Genomic DNA, 22043 nt, shown 5'->3' on the forward strand with positions numbered 1-22043 from the left:
AGTTTTCCACATCTTCTGTCGTTTCTTCAGTTCTCCTCATCTCACTGCGTTCTGCTGTTGGGTTGTTTCATGGGCTTTTTGTTCTGGGCTGAACGGACCTGTATGAAATGATGCTGTTTCTCGTCACTTGGTGGTACTTTTTATGTGAAGATTGTCTATTGCTGTTTTATTCCAGTCTTTTCTACCTCAGGTGTCCTCTAGAGTTTTCTTCTACCAAAGTTCACTTTCTCAATATATATAAATAATTATATATATATATAAAAATATATATTCTTTTATTATAATTTTATATCTCTGATTCTTTGTTTTTTTTTGTTTTTTTTTTTCCTCAAAGATCTCCAGGGCTTAAGGGCTAACTTATATTAGCACCTTTTATTGTGCAAATAAATCTCTGGGTTCAGCAAAAGAAAATGAAAATTGGCTAAAGCTGTATCTTTTAATCCTGTGTAGCTTTTGTCAAAAATGTTTTAATTATTAGGTTTTTACCCCATTTGAAGCATTTTATAATGAAATCTACCTATTTTGGTCTTTATAGCAAATAAAACGTATAGGAAAATCAGTTTGTTGTTGTGGGGTTTTTTTTTTTGTCCTTTCATATTTGGTCCTTTTATTCTCAGTCAATACAGCAGCACTGGATGTGCTGATTACATGCGGCTCAATCAATCTAACTATGGTTTCAATTACATCTGTAAGAAATATGGTCGTCTTAACATACTAAACTTTCTGTAACTTCCTTTAGTTTAGCTATGGCCTGTTTTACTATGGTTATGGAAACCAGTAAAATCCTATACACCTTTGCCTTAAAACAAGTTTGTAATGTTGTGATCCACCTGGGAGGTTTTTTTTGTTTTGTTTTTTTCACTATAAAACCCTTATGTATATATATATACAGGTGCTGGTCATAAAATTAGAATATCATCAAAAAGTTTATTTATTTCAAGAATTCAACTTAACAGGTGAAACTAATATATTATATAGACTCATTACATGCAAAGTGAGATATTTCAAGCCTTTATTTGTTATAATTTTGATGATTATGGCTTACAGCTTATGAAACCCACAAAATCAAAATCCCAAAATATTAGAATATTACATGAAATCACACAGTAATTACACAGTGATACCATGGTCATTGAACCAGGTTTTGGTTATTTTGGCAGTGTGGGCATGTGCAAATCCTGCTGGAAAATGAAGTCAGCATCTCCGTAAAGCTTGTCTGCTGAAGGAAGCATGAAGTGCTCTGGAAATGTCCTGGTAGACGGCTGTGTTGAGTGGACAGCACAGTGGACCAACACCAGCCGATGACATGGCTCCCCAAACCATCACAGACTGTGGGAACTTCACACTGGACTTCAAGCATCTTGGATTGTGTGCCTCTCCATTCTTCCTCCAGACTCTGGGACCTTAGTTTACAAATGAGATGCAAAATTTGCTCTCATCAGAAAAGAGGACTTTGGTCCACTGTGCTTTATTAAATCCAGAGTCAACGCAGCCGTCTACCAGGACATGTTCAGAGCACTTCAAAAACCTGGTTCAATGACCATGGTATCACTGTGTAATTACTGTGTGATTTCATGTAATATTCTAATTTTCTGGGATTTTGATTTTGTGGGTTTCATAAGCTGTAAGCCATAATCATCAAAATTAACAAATAAAGGCTTGAAATATCTCACTTTGCATGTAATGAGTCTATATAATATATTAGTTTCACCTGTTAAGTTGAATTCTTGAAATAAATAAACTTTTTGATGATATTCTAATTTTATGACCAGCACCTGTATATATGTACAGTAAGGAAAATAAGTATTTGAACACCCTGCTATTTTGCAAGTTCTCCCACTTGGAAATCATGGAGGGGTCTGAAATTGTCATCGTAGGTGCATGAGAGACATAATCTAAAAAAAAAAAATCCAGAAATCACAATATATGATTTTTTAACTATTCATTTGTATGATACAGCTGCAAATAAGTATTTGAACACCTGTCTATCAGCTAGAATTCTGACCCTCAAAGACCTGTTAGTCTGCCTTTAAAATGTCCACCTCCACTCCATTTATTATCCTAAATTAGATGCACCTGTTTGAGGTCGTTAGCTGCATAAAGACACCAGTCCACCCCATACAATCAGTAAGAATCCAACTACTGCATGGCCAAGACCAAAGAGCTGTCCAAAGACACTAGAGACAAAATTGTACACCTCCACAAGGCTGGAAAGGGCTACGGGGAAATTGCCAAGCAGCTTGGTGAAAAAAGGTCCACTGTTGGAGCAATCATTAGAAAATGGAAGAAGCTAAACATGACTGTCAATCTCCCTCGGACTGGGGCTCCATGCAAGATCTCACCTCGTGGGGTCTCAATGATCCTAAGAAAGGTGAGAAATCAGCCCAGAACTACACGGGAGGAGCTGGTCAATGACCTGAAAAGAGCTGGGACCACCGTTTCCAAGGTTACTGTTGGTAATACACTAAGACGTCATGGTTTGAAATCATGCATGGCACGGAAGGTTCCCCTGCTTAAACCAGCACATGTCAAGGCCCGTCTTAAGTTTGCCAATGACCATTTGGATGATCTAGAGGAGTCATGGGAGAAAGTCATGTGGTCAGATGAGACCAAAATAGAACTTTTTGGTCATAATTCCACTAAACGTGTTTGGAGGAAGAAGAATGATGAGTACCATCCCAAGAACACCATCCCTACTGTGAAGCATGGGGGTGGTAGCATCATGCTTTGGGGCTGTTTTTCTGCACATGGGACAGGGCGACTGCACTGTATTAAGGAGAGGATGACCGGGGCCATGTATTGCGAGATTTTGGGGAACAACCTCCTTCCCTCAGTTAGAGCATTGAAGATGGGTCGAGGCTGGGTCTTCCAACATGACAATGACCCAAAGCACACAGCCAGGATAACCAAGGAGTGGCTCTGTAAGAAGCATATCAAGGTTCTGGCGTGGCCTAGCCAGTCTCCAGACCTAAACCCAATAGAGAATCTTTGGAGGGAGCTCAAACTCTGTGTTTCTCAGCGACAGCCCAGAAACCTGACTGATCTAGAGAAGATCTGTGTGGAGGAGTGGGCCAAAATCCCTCCTGCAGTTTGTGCAAACCTGGTGAAAAACTACAGGAAACGTTTGACCTCTGTAATTGCAAACAAAGGCTACTGTACCAAATATTAACATTGATTTTCTCAGGTGTTCAAATACTTATTTGCAGCTGTATCATACAAATAAATAGTTAAAAAATCATACATTGTGATTTCTGGATTTTTTTTTTTTTTTTAGATTATGTCTCTCACAGTGGACATGCACCTACGATGACAATTTCAGACCCCTCCATGATTTCTAAGTGGGAGAACTTGCAAAATAGCAGGGTGTTCAAATACTTATTTTCCTCACTGTATATATATATAAAATGATTATATGTAATCTGGATTACATAATCAGATTCCAAGAATTACTTGTAAATCGATTATTATACATTTTAAAATACTTTTTTTAAACGTATTGATTACATGATTACATTCACACAATGGTAGTAAATTATTCATCATTTATTTATTCTTCCTAATTCTTTTTTTAAATGCACAAATTCATGTAATTTCATATTTAAATGTAATGCATTCCCAATTGTTTTTAATTCCCAAAACATTTTTGTCATCCGAACCACTTTTATTAATATATTTATTTATATTTAATGTAATGTTAAATTCAAGTCATGTTGTTGCTTACAAAGAATAAACTATATTTTATTTCTTGTTTTATATATATATATAAAAATCATTTAAAATGTATCAAGAAAGTCATATTACCTATTTTTCTTCAAATCTTATAGATTACGTAACAAACTACGATTTTTGTAATGTAAGTCTATAAAGATTTATTTATTTAACTTTTGCATGTTACTTTGCACTATTTTAACCATTATATACTAACTAGACCACTTAAAATGTCTTAAGAGTTTATTTATCGTTATTGATTTATTTATTTTAGTTTCTGTTGGTCAATCAATCTCTCCCATTGCTATAATTTACATGTCATCTTAATAATCTAACTGGTAAGGAGGGGGAAAGTACAGACATTGTTATAGTTTCAAGTATTTTCAAAATCTTATAATACTTTTCTGAATATGTTCACTCTAAGGTTACCCAATATGTCATTTCAGTGAACGCTTGACTGAGATGTGATGATCCTCCGATATGATGCGTTTCATCGTTCAACCTCTTGTAGTCATGGAAACGATATTATGCTTCCCTGCCGATTCGCGCAGAAATGGCGAGCAGAATCAGTCGTGCGCTCTGATTGGCTGCTGCTCTCTCACCATACACCGTCATTCGCTCACACCATTGAACCACTATGCGCACCTCGTCTAGCGACCCTCCTTTCTAAAGCGCTCATTGGTTAAGAGCGTGAAGGGGCGGGAAGATGAGGACCTTCAGAACGCGTTCTATGTTTTGATTGGCTGTAGGGGAAGCGCTCCAGAAGCAGACGCGCGCGCTGCACAGGTATCGTCCGCCCGCCGTGTATAAATAGTATGTCTTTAATACCGTCTTTAACGGCTTTTTCACTCAATGACAAGCTCTCTTAGGAACTGAACTCAGTTATAAAGGTAAGTCTAGTCTAATTCTGTTTTCAACAACAATAATGTGCTTAATTCTGAGGTAAAGTTTATCTAAATGAATGTTATAGCCTATTTTATAAAGTTTCTGGCTACACTACATTAACTTCAAAATGACTGATGAATGAAGGACTTTCTCTCGATAGTTCAGCATGCACTTGAAAAGCTCTTTTTATTGATTTATTTTTATTTTTTATTTGTATTTTTTTTACTTTTATTAAAGATGAATAATTATTCTAAAATTAAAAAAAAAAGAAAGAAAGTGAAATAAAATATCGGCGCAACGCTAATAAAATCTCCATGACCAACTTTCTGAATTAAATTTAATATGAGCGCTTTTGTATAACTTTACAGATATTTATTTTTTCTTTGTGAAGCTAAAATCTCGTTTACTATCAGAGTAAGTTACTAGTGACTACTACTGTTAAATATGGGTGAATTGAGGGGACACTTTTGCCATTAAAAATTACAAACATCTAAAGTACATCTAAAATACATCTATTAACATACATCTAAAGTTTATTTGATGTTTACTGAAGAAAAAAAAATCAGAAAGCAAAATAAAACATAATATTGGTTGAAAAACGTTTCAGGCATTCATTACAGGTTCGTATTCACGCGTCCCGAATATTAGGATTAAAAAAAGCAGGAAATTCTTGCTTGTTAAGTTCTTACAGTCTATGGTTAAGTTACACACTGAGTGTGCGCACTGTGTAGTGCGCAGTGGAGACGCGCGTGTGTGGAGCGCGCTCCTCCGTCAGCGGAAGACGGTCCGTCGGCAAACACTGCTCGACCACACACACTCATCACACTTCTGACCTTATGAGATCTCCCACCGGACGGCTCTGAGCTCGCCATACTGCAGACTAGCTATAGAAGCTGCTATATGATTGTAAGGTAAGAAGAAGTGTCCTGTGTGAGGGTGTGTGTGTGTCGCAGTGATGAAGGTGTTCGCGGTCTGCGAGTGACACATGTAACGTTAGGTGGGGTCATTGCCTAGACCCTCTCCAGAATTATGATGACTACTGCTGGTGGAATGTGTATGTTTAATGTAAATGTAGGTTTGCGCTTATTAGTTACTTACTGAAATGAATTATTATGAAAGCGTTTCCACATCCCTGTGAACGACACGACAAACCCGAACGCTTGATGTATAGCACGTTATTTACTTACAGAATCAGTGAAATGATATAAGAGGCTAAGATTGTTACAGAGGAATGATCATATCATCCAAATCAAACCAGGACAACAATCTGTAATAGTGTATTTCATATTGACTAAAGTCAGCTAGTTGAAAGAAACATGACAAGTTAGCTGTTTTTACCATATATATGGATATATATATATATGTCTATGGTTTTAACCATACAAGACCAGATCACGTGATACCAAAATGCTTTTACTTCTGTTTATTGTTCAGATGAACTCTTTTATGCACATGCCCTGTGCGTAAACAAATCAATACCAATAGTGTTTACTGGGTTTTTTTCCTCTTTCTTTCACATTGACTGGTCAAGTGTGTTTACTTGACATGGAACAGGACAAGTTGCTCCGCAGAGCCATATCTATGTGGGTTAAAGGTAATGTCCTTTACCCAGTGAAGGGTTAATCTCATTAGAGGAGCACAGCTCCAGTGGCTCACAGGCTTTGCCATGTGCCTCTCACTACCTATGGCTCTCTCCGCTGGATGTTGCTCACATATATTTGTTTTCAGTTTTCAAAGGACTTGCCGCTCGTAGTATTTATGAAAACTACGGTCAAAAGTTTGGAATAATTAAGATTTTTTAAATGTTTTTGAAAGAAGTCTCTTCTGCTCAGCAAGACTGCATTTAATGCAATAAAAACAGTAATATTGTGAAATATTATTAAAATTTAAAATAATGATTTTGAATGAAATAATGAAATTGTTTTCTATGTGAATATATAGTAAAGTGTAATTTATTCCTGTGATCAAAGCTGAATTTTCAGTCATCATTACTCCAGTCTTCAGTGTCACATGATCCTTCAGAAATCAGTCTAATATGATGATTTGATGCTCGAGAAACATTAGAGAAAGAAATTATACTTTTATTCTCTAAGGACCCATTACAATTTATCAAAATTTAAATTGCTACAAAATTATGTTTTAAATTAATGCTATCAAGTTTTCCACAAAAATATGAGGCAGCACAACTGTTTTCAACACCGATAATAATCATAAATGTTTCTTGAGCATCAAATCATCATATTAGAGTGATTTCTGAAGGATCATGTGACTCTGAAGACTGGAGTAATGATGCTGAAAATACAGCTTTGATCACAGGAATAAATTACACTTTACTATATATTCACACAGAAAACAGATGTTTCACATTGTAATAATACTTCTGATAAAATAAATGCAGCCTTTCTGAGCATAAGAGACATCTTACAAAAATGATTAAATTAGGGATGGGCATTTTTCAAAAATATTGCATTCGAATATTCGGGCTCATAAAATTCGAATATTCGAATATTCGTTTATTTAAATGAGTTTAACGAAAAAGGTGTTATTTCTTAAGGTAATTTTTGTTGTTGTCACCATTTCTGAAGAAGCTTACCATTAGGCAATATACACAACAATCTTACAATATATGTTAAAGTTTTCTTTTAATTGAAAACATTAAACAGTTGGCCTATGTGTAAACAAAAAAAAAATATAAAGAACAAAAGGACTTAAACTCAAGCAGCGCGAACAGAAAAAACGGCTAATAAAGCAGAGTAGCAGATTGCGCCAGTTATCGTACAGAACGTTACACATACACTCGAGTCAGCATATGATTATCGTGTTTATATTGTTTCACGTTTATGTTGAGAAAAACAATAATATCCACATGGAGGCGCGCCGCCAGCAATTTATGCTCGAGTGAGAAAACGCGCTGCGCTGACAGATGTTTCAGAGACACAAAGATAACGGTGTTCTTGTTCTAAGTTTCTAACAGCACTTTGAGTTTTCTGTTCTTAAACCTCTCTCAAAGAAAACTTAAAGGAAGAATATGTCTCAAAATAATTTTGCTATTAGATAAGTTATCATCTCGGATCACTCGCACTACAGCTGCGCTAACCTGCAGTCGTGATGCAGTGATGGACAGCTGTCTTTCCTCAGTCGACTGCTGTTTGGATTTCATGTGATTTCTCATTGTGGTGATGATATTATAACTCCAGATTAATTAATTAATTTGATCAGAAGTAAGTCCATTTTGTAAGATCATTTAGTAACCTCTTTTTCGACTAGTAATTCCAAACTTCGCGAGGCAGACGACGACATTATGATCAAATACAAACAACTTGTTAAACACGCGCCACAGTGCCACCCAGTGCATTTAATTATAACTGCGAGTTAGTGCTTGGGATTCATCAGGGATTCACTGCATTTACGACCCGCAAAGTATTTACGGCTTCATAAATTCGATAAAATTCGAATCGTATTTTATTTTTCGAATGATAATTACAGATCGAATATTCAAAAATTCTAATATTCGTGCACATCCCTAGATGAAATATGTCCCTCTGCATCTCATCTAGTGGGGCCGGTTCTGGTAACCCTGCTTTCTGTGAGTCCGTGTGCTGAATCATGACGTCCTGCTCACTTTTCTCTCAGTCCATTCAGAATGCCTGGATCACTCCCTGCAGTGTGCGAGGCCGCGTGGCCTAAAGATGTGGGCATCATAGCGATGGAGCTGTACGTGCCCTCTCAGTTCGTGGACCAGGCCGAGCTGGAGGAGTACGACGGCGTGGGGGCGGGGAAGTACACCGTCGGGCTGGGACAGGCCCGCATGGGTTTCTGCTCGGACCGCGAGGACATCAACTCCCTGTGCCTGACGGTGGTGCAGCGGCTGATGGAGCGGAGCGGCCTGTCCTACGACAGCGTGGGCCGGCTCGAGGTGGGCACCGAAACCATCATCGACAAGTCCAAATCCACCAAGACGGTCCTGATGCAGCTGTTCGAGGAGTCGGGCAACACTGACGTGGAGGGAGTGGACACCACCAACGCCTGCTACGGGGGAACCGCCGCGCTCTTCAACGCCGTCAACTGGGTCGAGTCCAGCTCCTGGGACGGTGCGCTGCTCTCACACACACACATGCACACACACACACACACACACACACCTAGGTCGAGTCGAGCTCCTGGGACGGTGCGCTGCTCTCACACACATACATGCGCACACACACACACACAACTAGGTGGAGTTGAGCTCCTGGGGCTGTGCGCTGCTCACACACACGCGCACACACACACACACACAACTAGGTGGAGTCGAGCTCCTGGGGCTGTGCGCTGCTCACACACACACAACTAGGTGGAGTCTCACCACAACATCTAAAGACAAATATTCATTAATTAATAATAAAAAATATTATTATTATTATTATTTTTTGCCATTGTAACACCTTTTTTAGGACAGTTAAGCATGTCATTACTGTAATAAAAAAAAAGTGTAATTGAAATAATTTTTTACATTTATTTATATATATGCATACATACATCTACAGTAGTCAACATTTGAAGAGGATCAAAAAAGCTCATCAAAGTTGTCCTAAGACAAGAACGGGTATTGTTCAAAATTCATGTATATAATGGGAATTACATATTCAGGGTTTTAAAAAACTAAGAATTTAGGGTGGGAAATATCCTTAATTATTAGAGAATAATGTCGCAATGCAAAACATCACAACAGTCCTAAAACATGCTTCATTACCTTCCATGCAGAATATATTATATTGGGTTAGTTTTTATGTCAGCTCTTATTTTAGGGTGAAATGTGACCGGACCACATTCATTATAAAAGGCTGTATTTTGAGTATATTGAGTAACGGACTGGTTTTGATGGTGCAGGTCGCTATGCTGTGGTGGTCGCTGGTGATATTGCGGTTTACGCCACGGGCAGCGCCAGGCCTACAGGGGGCGCCGGAGCCGTGGCCATGCTAGTGGGACCCAACGCCCCTCTGGCCTTTGAGAGAGGTATGAGGCCTGCCTCACATCAGCTGTCATGACCTTTCTCACACTCACACACAGCTCTAACTCAACAGGGTCTGCGTGAGGCCGAGGTTAAAGTTCATGCAGAAATCGGCAGTTACACCTGTAATGCTCTGTATGCTTTATTTCATCAAGTAATTTAACTGTAATCACATATTTTCACAGGGCTGCGTGGGACACATATGCAGCATGCGTATGATTTTTATAAGCCAGATATGGTGTCCGAGTATCCGGTGGTGGACGGCAAGCTCTCCATTCAGTGTTACCTCAGCGCTTTAGATCGATGCTACTCCGTCTTCAGGAACAAGATCCACGCCCAGTGGCAGAGAGGTGGGCGAATATATATACCCTCTTTATATTAAGTGTATATAAGTGTATATAAGTGTCTTTAACTACTATGTACTTAAATTTGATACATTGCACTTATTGTGTACATACATGTTTTTACATTGTTCATGTATTTAGAAAGTGCCTGCATGTAATTACAGCTGTTATTAATTTCTGTAAAATAGTCACACTGTTGACCCGTTAAAGTGGAAATGAAGCAGTCAGTCAAGTTTACATTATTTAGTAAACTGATTTCCTAGCCTGGGTGCCAGCCCGAACCCCGCCCACAATATTTTTTGGTCGGGAAGTTCGGTCTGGACTCGCTCCGTTGAGGAGCTATTATGCCCGAACAAAAATAGTTCGGACCAATCAAATTGTCAGGGCGGGCTTTATACGATGATGGACAGATGAGCAACGGTAACGTAATCACCTACGTCACCAAAGAGTGCTTGATTTGAATTAGTTTACAACAAAGACGAGTGCAGCTGGAGAACTGAGATTTCACGAGTTCACATTTACAAATAAGTCAGATAGAATAAATGCTTATAGCCAATCAGATTTCACGAGTTCACACAAATAAGTCAGATAGACTAAATGCGTATATGACGTGCTGTCCGAGGGCTGTGGGCTCGGTAGCCATACTCCCCCGTGTTCCTGGTTGTGAGAGAACAAGACAAGAGTGAGGATTCGGGGTGGTGGAGGGATGCTGAAAACCTGTCAAGGAGTGTTAGGTAAGTTGACAGAGTGAATATGCTTCCTCATGCTGATATAGGGTAACGTTAGACATGGTATTGTTTGATGACAAGTTGATTGGATTGATTATTTGTACGTGCTTCTCCCGAACTTTGTTTATGAAACATCATGTGTAGATTCCGCCATCGCGTCTGTTATAGAAGATATCCACAGCGCATTCATTTTAAAAGAGGAACAGAGAGCCGCGACATTTTGTTGGTTGAAAATATGAATGAAGAACATGCGTCATTTACTCCGTTGCTCTGACTGGTTGTAGGTCTATCCAATTGAGTGCAGAGTTTTTTTTTTTTCCTGGTTCGGTTGAGACACGCCCCATAATCAAATCTCTATGGAGCAGTCTCAGACTCACATTCTGACTAGAATATGAGTATGACGAAGTCAGGCTACTGATTTCCACTTTAATTAATGAAAAGGGGATGTTTTGTTATAGCTTTTGGAGCAAGGGCGCTGTCATTTTGCAATACCACAGCGTGTGAGTCACGGGAACTTGACTGACCGCTTCATTTCCCCTTTAAACCCACTCACACCACTAAACCTGTCCTCACCTCACACGTATCCTCCTCACCAGCAGCACAAGAGTTTTACAACACAACAACACAATAAATACATTTTACCAAACAATTATTTATGATGTAAGTACATATTAAAGGCACCTAACATTGGAAAAGCATGCTAGTATTAAGGAGTCCCTTTATTCTCTCATATTTCCTCATGCATTACATGCTGTGTTATAAACCTTGATGATGGACATGTACCTGATTTCTAGTGTAAAGATTTGTGTTCACATTATCGGCCAAAATGTCCTCTTTCAGTTTTCACTGGCTACACTTTCAGTCCATCTCTAATAAATACGACTCATGCCCGTTGTTCAAGATCTTCTGAAGCTATATGATATCTCTGCGAGGAACATACTGAAATATAGGTTTCATCTTTTCTTCAGGATCTATAAATGCACATCCCAACAGAGCCACACACTGTTAGAGAAGATTAGAGGATTTTGACTTCTTGCTCATTTTTTGATGTTGTGTTTCAGAGGGGGTTGAGAGGCGCTGCAGTCTTGAAGACTTTGGCTTCATGGTCTTCCACTCTCCTTACTGCAAACTGGTCCAGAAGTCTTTGGCTCGCCTGATGCTCAACGATTTCATGTGTCATCCCAGTCCAAACACAGAGAGCGGCCCCTTCAGCGGACTGGAAGCTTTCAGGTTAGTAGGCTCCTTCAGCTGACGTTAAAAAGAGTCGCACCACAGGCATGCTAAGAAGTGCACATTTAACGTTAATTAATTAATCACAATATATTTTTATTTAAAGGAAACGTTCACCACAATGGAAAATTCTGTCATTATTTACTCATGTTTTTTGTTTGTTTTTACTCAAACCCATATGCTGTTTTTTTTAATGGAAGACAAAAAGAGAGATTTCGAAGATCATAGTGACCGCATCTTAAATAAACCAAACGTTTTACATTTCTTTACTTTTTTTGCAGAGACGTGAAGATTGAGGACACCTATTTTGACAGAGATGTGGAGAAGGCCTTTATGAAAGCCAGTTCAGAACTGTTTGAGAATAAAACCAAAGCGTCTCTCCTCATATCCAACCAGAACGGCAACATGTACACGCCATCAGTGTACGGCTGCTTGGCTTCTGTTCTCGCGCAGTAAGTGTCACGGGTGCCTCGTCTTATTTTCATACAGCATTCATGGTTATATTCAAAGCCACTGTAAACATGATTCTTATTATTTTGTGAATCTCCACAGACACACACCACAGCAGTTGGCAGGGCAGAGGATCGGTGTGTTTTCCTACGGCTCAGGCTTTGCTGCCACACTCTACTCCATCAGAGTCACACAAGACGCCACACCTGGTACACACACACACACACACACACACACACACACACACACACACACACACACACACACACAGAAGCGGTTTCTATTAGAGTGTCATTCCCCTAAACTAGGGTGGGCGGTACGACCAAGCTCACAGTCATGGTACAACACATTTTGTGTCACTTTTATGTGGAATTTCAACCTAAAAATGTTTAAGATACACTCACCTAAAGGATTATTAGGAACACCTGTTCAATTTCTCATTAATGCAATTATCTAATCAACCAATCACATGGCAGTTGCTTCAATGCATTTAGGGGTGTGGTCCTGGTCAAGACAATCTCCTGAACTCCAAACTGAATGTCAGAATGGGAAAGAAAGGTGATTTAAGCAATTTTGAGCGTGGTATGGTTGTTGGTGCCAGACGGGCCAATCTGAGTATTTCACAGTCTGCTCAGTTACTGGGATTTTCACGCACAACCATTTCTAGGGTTTACAAAGAATGGTGTGAAAAGGGAAAAACATCCAGTATGCGGCTGTCCTGTGGGCGAAAATGCCTTGTTGATGCTAGAGGTCAGAGGAGAATGGGCCGACTGATTCAAGCTGATAGAAGAGCAACTTTGACTCAAATAACCACTCGTTACAACCGAGGTATGCAGCAAAGCATTTGTGAAGCCACGACTCGCACAACCTTGAGGCGGATGGGCTACAACAGCAGAAGACCCCACCGGGTACCACTCATCTCCACTACAAATAGGAAAAAGAGGCTACAATTTGCACAAGCTCACCAAAATTGGACAGTTGAAGACTGGAAAAATGTTGCCTGGTCTGATGAGTCTCGATTTCTGTTGAGACATTCAGATGGTAGAGTCAGAATTTGGCGTAAACAGAATGAGAACATGGATCCATCATGCCTTGTTACCACTGTGCAGGCTGGTGGTGGTGGTGTAATGGTGTGGGGGATGTTTTCTTGGCACACTTTAGGCCCCTTAGTGCCAATTGGGCATCGTTTAAATGCCACGGCCTACCTGAGCATAGTTTCTGACCATGTCCATCCCTTTATGACCACCATATACCCATCCTCTGATGGCTACTTCCAGCAGGATAATGCACCATGTCACAAAGCTCGAATCATTTCAAATTGGTTTCTTGAACATGACAATGAGTTCACTGTACTAAAATGGCCCCCACAATCACCAGATCTCAACCCAATAGAGCATCTTTGGGATGTGGTGGAACGGGAGCTTCGTGCCCTGGATGTGCATCCCACAAATCTCCATCAACTGCAAGATGCTATCCTATCAATATGGGCCAACATTTCTAAAGAATGCTTTCAGCACCTTGTTGAATCAATGCCACGTAGAATTAAGGCAGTTCTGGGGGTCAAACACAGTATTAGTATGGTGTTCCTAATAATCCTTTAGGTGAGTGTATATTGTATTATATAATACATAACAATGTAGTCATGCCTATTTTTTGATAGAGTGAATTAAATGAAAAGTACTCCATCTTTATTTGGAACTAACCAAATAGTAATCAAAAGATTGCGCGCACTGAATCAGCTGAATTCTGTATTAATGTGCTGTATTACTGTAAAGCTGTAAAGCTGGATGGAAACACCAAGATTAACATAACTTCTAAAAAACAATTGTATGCGCTCAATTGAGGAGGACACATTTTTTAATCCGATAAGAAGACATGCACATAATGTGATTGGAGGGACAGCCAGCAGACCAGTGTCATCGCATGTTGGTCCTTCTGAAATATCTGAACTAAAGTCATCAAAATGGTTCTGCATAACGACTTCCCAGAACCATCTTACATGCATCAAAGGTCATTAATGATGGAGGGGAAAAGAGCCACAGTATCTTAGCCAGTTCCTGCGACTTTCATTCTTATTACAGATATTTTGTGCCAATTTCCCAGGAAGTGACGATTTTGTTCTCTTGAACACATGGGATGGAAACGCTACTATTTTCGTAAATGTTTTATGCGATTATTCTAATTTTGTGCATTCTTAACTAAAGTGTCTGCCCGGATGCAAGCTGTGCGTCACGTCAAAATCTGATGAATCCCATTACAATCACTGATGCTGTCTACAATGGATATGTTGTGTAGTGCCGAGTCGCAGAACGGGAAACGGCTCCATTTCAGATGTACTACTTCCGACAACATGACATTTGGATTTGGAATATTCTTTTTATAATGTTCAGTGTAGACAGCCAGTGTGGACCCAGAATTATACCTTAGACGCATGCGTCGCGCAGCATCTGAAGTTTCTATAAGAGGCTAGTCGTATCGCCCAGCCATTGTTTGCTCAAAGTTGATGACAGGCGGTCAGTTGTGCTAACGTACATCTTCATTTCAAGGCTCTGCTCTGGATAAGATGGTCTCCAGCCTGTGTGACTTGCAGGCCCGACTGGACTCTAGAAAGAAGGTTTCGCCGGGGGTTTTTGCTGAGAACATGAAGCTCAGAGAAGAAACACACCATTTAGGTAATCAAGCGTTTGCGTTCTGTTCTTCTCACATTCATTTTTGTCTTTATGAAAATCTTTCGGGTCCATTTGACAATGTGATGTTTCTCATATTCCCACAGCAAACTACATCCCTCAAGGCTCTGTAGAGGAGCTCTCCCCGGGAACATGGTACCTGACCCGTGTGGACGAGAAGCATCGCAGACAGTACGCCAGGCGCTCGATGAACGACCACAGGCCTCTGGAGGCGGGACTGCTCACTGCAGCTGAGGTGCACACTTACCTCTGGACCAGTTAAACATGTTCATTCAGCTAGAAGTGAAGCCCATTCACGTGTGCATTAGGGTATATGTAGAGCACGTGATGTCGATTTAATCATTTTTACTGTACGCGCATCCAGATTATCGACCACTACACATCCCAACCCTCTGGTGCTCAAAAATGACAGAATTTTTTATTTTTCAGTTAAATTAATTTACTATATTTTAGTTCAATAATGTTTTTAATTTAATATTTTGTATTTTTAAGGGATTTTATGTCACTAAATTATATTTACACTATATTTATAATCCATTTATTCACTTTTTGAGGATAGACCTGAGAAACTTAAACTGTCGTAAATTGTAAATGCTTTAGAGCTCAGACTGAGGAGCACTCTCTTTTCAAAGACGACATTCGGCTGATTATTGCTGAAGTGAAAAAAGTGAACTTAAAGTTACAGAATTTTACGTTTATTGTTAAAAAAAATTGCAAAAATACTATTTTCAATTTTTATATGAAATATATACTTTCAAAAACATGTTTTACTCTAAAACTGTGAGAAAATCAAAGCCGTAAATCTAAACAAGTTTGAGCCTGATATCTCAAAAAATTAGCTTTCTGTACGATTTTGTTTGGCCGCAGTACCAAAAGTTTCCACTAGATGAAATTCGTCTATGAAGTTTCGTACCATTCTGATAAAGAAAAAAAAAAAAAAAGTAAAATTTTTCGCAGAGCACCAGAGGGTTAATGCCAGGTGTAAACGGGGCCTGAGAGCGATTGCCGTGTTCATATATGCCTAAACAAACCCAACTAGTGGAGAAAACTCCCAGTTCTAGTCTTTTATTGTAGTAAATCAGTTCTAAGTGTTTTGTGTTTGGCTGATTGTGTTTTTCTGTCCTTCTCAGCATATTCCCAGCCCGCTCAAGAAGATGCCCCGTATCCCAACTACCACAGCTGGCCCTGAGGTGGTCATCAGCAACGGGGATCATTGATTACCTCTGTGAGGTGCAGGTCGCATTGAGGACACATGATCTGGAGAAGAAACATGCTAAAACAGACCCCAGGACTTATCACTCATCAATGAGTCAAATCAAACTCAAAGCTTTTTAAATGTCCCAGGACAGAATAAGTTAGACCGTCACTGTGTTGAAGATGAAGTGTTGGTACATGGGAAGGTTTCTCTGCTGCTCAGAGTCTTCTATGCAGATATCCTGACTTCTTTCATCCTTTTAACTTCAAATATCTACCTGTCGGCATCCACAAGCTCCACGTTGTCCATCCTGTCAGTTATAGCAGACGCTTTAGGTCAGCCGAGAACTCGTTTTTAATTGATCTAAAAGCTTCGGTTTTCACACTCATGACTGTATCGCTCTGTCCTCTCCGTCAGGTTTTGTGTTTTTAACTCTTTCTAGTCTTATCACCATGGCCATGTCAGGGAAATGTGCCTGGATCACATATTAATGAGCCATACATGTAAAGTTTTAATTACATACAGTAAGTTCATAATTGTTTAGTTGCTGCTAAACTGGCTTCTGTTGGCGTTTATGTCCTTTGAAACGAGAATCATAAGTAGATAATGTTCATTTATAATGAACCCAGACCAGGAAATCAAGTCATGATTATTGTTAGAGGATAAAAGATTGATGGAAACATTAAATGTTATAATCAGTCACACTGGTAACAGCTAATTAATTTTGGACAGTTTTAGGTATTGAAGAGAGAGAGTGAGCTGTGGACTCGCTCTATGTCACAACTTACCCTAATATTCACTTCCTTGTGACCTTTGATTGTTTCAAACACAGAGCACTTCTCAGCACTGATGCCGCTGTTTCAGAGATTTATGGGAGGAGAGAAGCAATATTAATAATTATACTACAATATTGTAGAAGTTTGCACCTTAAAGCCTTGATGTCAGAGGGCTTAAGGCAGATATTATAGGCTAAAAGCAAAGACGAGATATTTTCAGACAGAGATTACGCTTAATTGCACAAACGCTGATAGCAAGATGGCGTCTGTGGGTCCATGTTCACATCTGCAGAAACTGCATATGGGTGGGAGACATGACATGCAATTCTACCCGTCCATGATGTCATAACCTAATAAAAATGGGTATTTGTTAAAAATATATATCTTCATGCTGTTCCTCTGACAAGATATTATTACAGCATACCATAGCTGTAGTTGGTGTATAAAGACCTCTACTTCAAATTTTTATCTAAACATCAAAATTGTCATGTGGTGTGACTGTCCGGGATATGTGTGACCTTACTAATATGACAATATATATCAGCAAAGTATAAATAATTGATAGATTTACAGTTTAAGTAACAGAATTAGGCCATTTCAACAGACACAGAAAGTGTTGATGTCTGTGTATGATTTTAAAGCAAGTTCTGGCCAAATACATTTTGTCCGTAAAATGGGTGTCATATGGTGTGACACTGCAATCTATATTTTGAACGGGCAATAATTTGGAATCATTATGATGAAGAGGTCCACACTCAACCAGGAAGTTGCAGTGCCATCTCTGGGGTGGTTTGCAAGGTCAAGAGTTGAGTTCTGGCTTTTTAATTTTTAATTAAAAAGCTCTGTATCTGACATGCTCACTAGTGGTCAGTGTTTTGTGTCTTATGGTGTGACATTATTTACATAAAAATGAAACACTTTTATACGAATTTTACTTATTAATTCTTAAAAATCATTCCTGCCATGTGGCAATTTACATGCTAAGTATAAGCTAGCTGTTTTTAGTTAACCAAGAGATTATCTTAACTGAACAAAACGTCATATGGTGTGACACTGTATCATATGGTGTGACTGTTTTTCTAAGTCACACCATATGATATATTTGTCACACAATATTACATACACCTTTTTTAATGATAAATAAATAACTATTCAAAACATATTCAATGATAATAGTGAATGTTTAATAGTGAACATTAAATTACCTATACAATTAATGTATTTCTTTTAAATTTTATACTTAATTTAATGTTCTTGACGTGAGATGGTGTTTGATTTACTCATACACTCACCTAAAGGATTATTAGGAACACCATACTAATACTGTGTTTGACCCCCTTTCGCCTTCAGAACTGCCTTAATTCTACGTGGCATTGAATCAACAAGGTGCTGAAAGCATTCTTTAGAAATGTTGGCCCATATTGATAGGATAGCATCTTGCAGTTGATGGAGATTTGTGGGATGCACATCCAGGGCACGAAGCTCCCGTTCCACCACATCCCAAAGATGCTCTATTGGGTTGAGATCTGGTGACTGTGGGGGCCATTTTAGTACAGTGAACTCATTGTCATGTTCAAGAAACCAATTTGAAATGATTCGAGCTTTGTGACATGGTGCATTATCCTGCTGGAAGTAGCCATCAGAGGATGGGTACATGGTGGTCATAAAGGGATGGACATGGTCAGAAACAATGCTCAGGTAGGCCGTGGCATTTAAACGATGCCCAATTAGCACTAAGGGGCTTAAAGTGTGCCAAGAAAACATCCCCCACACCATTACACCACCACCACCAGCCTGCACAGTGGTAACAAGGCATGATGGATCCATGTTCTCATTCAGTTTACGCCAAATTCTGACTCTACCATCTGAATGTCTCAACAGAAATCGAGACTCATCAGACCAGGCAACATTTTTCCAGTCTTCAACTGTCCAATTTTGGTGAGCTTGTGCAAATTGTAGCCTCTTTTTCCTATTTGTAGTGTAGATGAGTGGTACCCGGTGGGGTCTTCTGCTGTTGTAGCCCATCCACCTCAAGGTTGTGCGTGTTGTGGCTTCACAAATGCTTTGCTGCATACCTCGGTTGTAACGAGTGGTTATTTCAGTCAAAGTTGCTCTTCTATCAGCTTGAATCAGTCGGCCCATTCTCCTCTGACCTCTAGCATCAACAAGGCATTTTCGCCCACAGGACTGCCGCATACTGGATGTTTTTCCCTTTTCACACCATTCTTTGTAAACCCTAGAAATGGTTGTGCGTGAAAATCCCAGTAACTGAGCAGATTGTGAAATACTCAGACCGGCCCGTCTGGCACCAACAACCATGCCACACTCAAAATTGCTTAAATCACCTTTCTTTCCCATTCTGACATTCAGTTTGGAGTTCAGGAGACTGTCTTGACCAGGACCACACCCCTAAATGCATTGAAGCAACTGCCATGTGATTGGTTGATTAGATAATTGCATTAATGAGAAATTGAACAGGTGTTCCTAATAATCCTTTAGGTGAGTGTATTTATGAGTTTCTTAACGTTTTAAAACAATGTTAGTATGTTTTTTGATTAATGTTAACTGAATTGAATTAATTGAATGTTGAATGCAAATAAAATACAGTTTTTTGCATTGACAAATTGTGGAGTGGTGCAGTTCATCATATAGCGTGACACTATATAATTTGGTGTGACATTCAGAATTGTGCCAGTAAAAATACTTTCTTAATTATAAATCATAAAAAAGTCAACGGAACACAAGAGAAATAGTATCAGCAAGAGTCACAAGCATTTTCATAGATTTATAACCGGGTTTAACATAATTAATCTAAAATATCTGGAAAGGCTGAGGAGCGATGACTTACTTTGCATGATGGTTTAGAAAAACAATACAAAATCTAATGAATCTGCACAAAATAAATGTTAAATCTTAAGATAGTAATGAAAACAATTTATGTTGAAGTTAGTTACTTAGGGAGAGTATATCCCATTTTCATTTTATATAGAATAATTTTTATGTCACACCATATGACAATTTTAGGCACGAATGCAACAAATTGGTGAATAAATCCAATTTCAAATACAAAATCTAAAAGACCACATATATTGTGGGAAATGCAAGAGTCAGTACAACACAACTCAATATTTTTTATGCCTAATATTTGAAGTAAAAAATAAAAACTTTTTTCAGGCTTATATGTCTCCCACCCATATCCATCAACTTTGAGAAGCCTTATTCTATAACCATGTACAAAACACAAGAGGGTTTCTTCTGAAGACTGTATAGAGGTGTTGTTCGTTCTTCACTCGGGTGCCAGGACATGCTGACTGTAAAGATGGAACTTGAAACAGCCGATGTTTACAAGAGGTTTCCCTGAGATCAGATCATGCCAATAATTGGCGAGTAATGTACAGTACTAACTTATATTTGCAGATGGGCAAACATTGGAATCTGGTCAGATGCAGCTTGTAGAAAACCAGCTGTACAGAGGACGGGTCTCAACTGTACATGGGGATCTGATCATGTATGAACTGAGGATTAAATGTTCTTTTGCTGACGTCTCTGCTTATGCTTTTGCATCCACTGAATTACTGCAGGGCCAGAGTGATGTTGTGGATCATAAACATTTACATATTTAACATGGGCACTTCGCCTAGCCAGCGCTTTCAGACGGGCTTGAATACACAGTCCAGTCCTGTGTGGACACGCAGAAGAACACACTCCTCACACACACACACACATATCTGGTTTAGTGCTGTCTACAAATCATTTATATTTTTGTAGGCAGCGTTATTGATTAATATATCCATTGATAAATGCTCCAAAATACGTATCACTTACTCCTACTGCATTTCATATGCAAGTATTAGTTATTTAAAGTCCTCCTGTGGTGTAAATCCAGCTTTCAGTGTTGTTTATGTGTCTATGTGGCATTTTTAAAAAGAAAAACACTTTTACAGTTATGCATTAGGCAGATGCTTTTATCCAAAGCGGCTTACATTGCATTTCAAGGTTCACATTTACATTCTTACCAGCTCTTACAGCTAAGATATAATCTACATAATATACATTATAAAAAATATATATAATAAGCTACGATATAGATCAGATATAAGAATAGAGCTTTATTGTCATTGTAAACAACGAGATTACAAAATGTCACCATTGCTCAGCAAACAACAAATATTAGAAAACAATAACTACACACGGGATTAACAGAATAAATAACAAAAATACGGGATGAAAAAGAGCAGCAATATACGATGATGAGATGAACAAGTTAGTCTGTGGACTGATATTATTGAACACTGAGGTGTGGTGGATTATGGGTAGCAGAAGTGGTGTTCAGGGAAAGACACTGTGTTTTGGAGTGATATCCCTGTGTCTCTCCCAGATGGCAGAAGGGTAAACGGCTGGTTTGGGTGAGATGGGATTTATGAGTCCAGATCTCGTAGCTGGGTTAAATCCTGGCTGTTATAGTCCGGTCTAGATGCTCCAGAACAGTGTGTGTAAAACCATGGAAATCGCATCATCTGTCGATCTGTTTGCCTTGCAAGCAAACTTCAGCTGGTCCATATTTGCAGGAGTGAAGTTCCTAATGTGCTTTAAGACAAAGCATGTGTAAGTTCATAAGTCGACAGCATTGCTGAGTATTTCCTCCTTAAAACTGCAGTGAACCAAAGACAGTCTCAAACACACGCTTTGAAATCGCTGGTGTTTCTGACGTCACAAACTACCTTGTAACCAATCAGATCAACGTGTGATCGTCAACCAGTGGATCTCTGAGCTGAGTGAGTGAGTGGAGGCGGGGCTCATTTGCATATTCATAGAACCGTGCATACTAAATGAAGCAAGGGTGTTGAGTTACATTCAAGCTGGAAAAAAAAAGTTTAAATATGTAATTTTGGTGATCAAAGATGAGTTTTAAGGGATACAATGATTGACTACAGGGGACTTTAATAATCGGCACATCAGGGGTTAAGCAGCTGGAAATAGGCTGTTAGATTTAGACATGGTTTATCTCTTGACCTTTACCCCAGAGAGGGCCTTCGGGACACTCCAGGAT

The 22043-nt window shown here is 39.1% G+C and overlaps 1 protein-coding gene across 2 annotated transcripts; it reads left to right on the forward strand.

Annotated features, from left to right (window-relative positions):
- The first annotated feature begins 4453 nt into the window (after positions 1–4453).
- Positions 4454–20534, forward strand: hmgcs1 (3-hydroxy-3-methylglutaryl-CoA synthase 1 (soluble)). 2 transcript variants are annotated; one of them, XM_079862192.1, is made up of 11 exons: positions 5323–5504; positions 8227–8684; positions 9463–9588; positions 9769–9933; positions 11717–11885; positions 12167–12337; positions 12438–12544; positions 14882–15007; positions 15109–15257; positions 16153–18252; positions 19493–20534. In XM_079862192.1, exons 1-10 carry the CDS (start codon positions 5494–5496, stop codon positions 16237–16239), a joined length of 1569 nt encoding a protein of 522 aa, XP_079718318.1. In that variant the 5' UTR covers positions 5323–5493; the 3' UTR covers positions 16240–18252; positions 19493–20534. The 2 variants fall into 2 exon arrangements, with proteins under 2 accessions (XP_079718319.1, XP_079718318.1); XM_079862193.1 differs by lacking the exons at positions 5323–5504; positions 19493–20534 and adding an exon at positions 4454–4598 and having other exon boundaries at positions 16153–16348.
- Positions 20535–22043: the final 1509 nt, after the last annotated feature.

The sequence above is a fragment of the Squalius cephalus genome (assembly GCF_949319135.1).
Source record: "Squalius cephalus genome assembly, chromosome: 24".
Taxonomy (NCBI): domain Eukaryota; kingdom Metazoa; phylum Chordata; class Actinopteri; order Cypriniformes; family Leuciscidae; genus Squalius; species Squalius cephalus.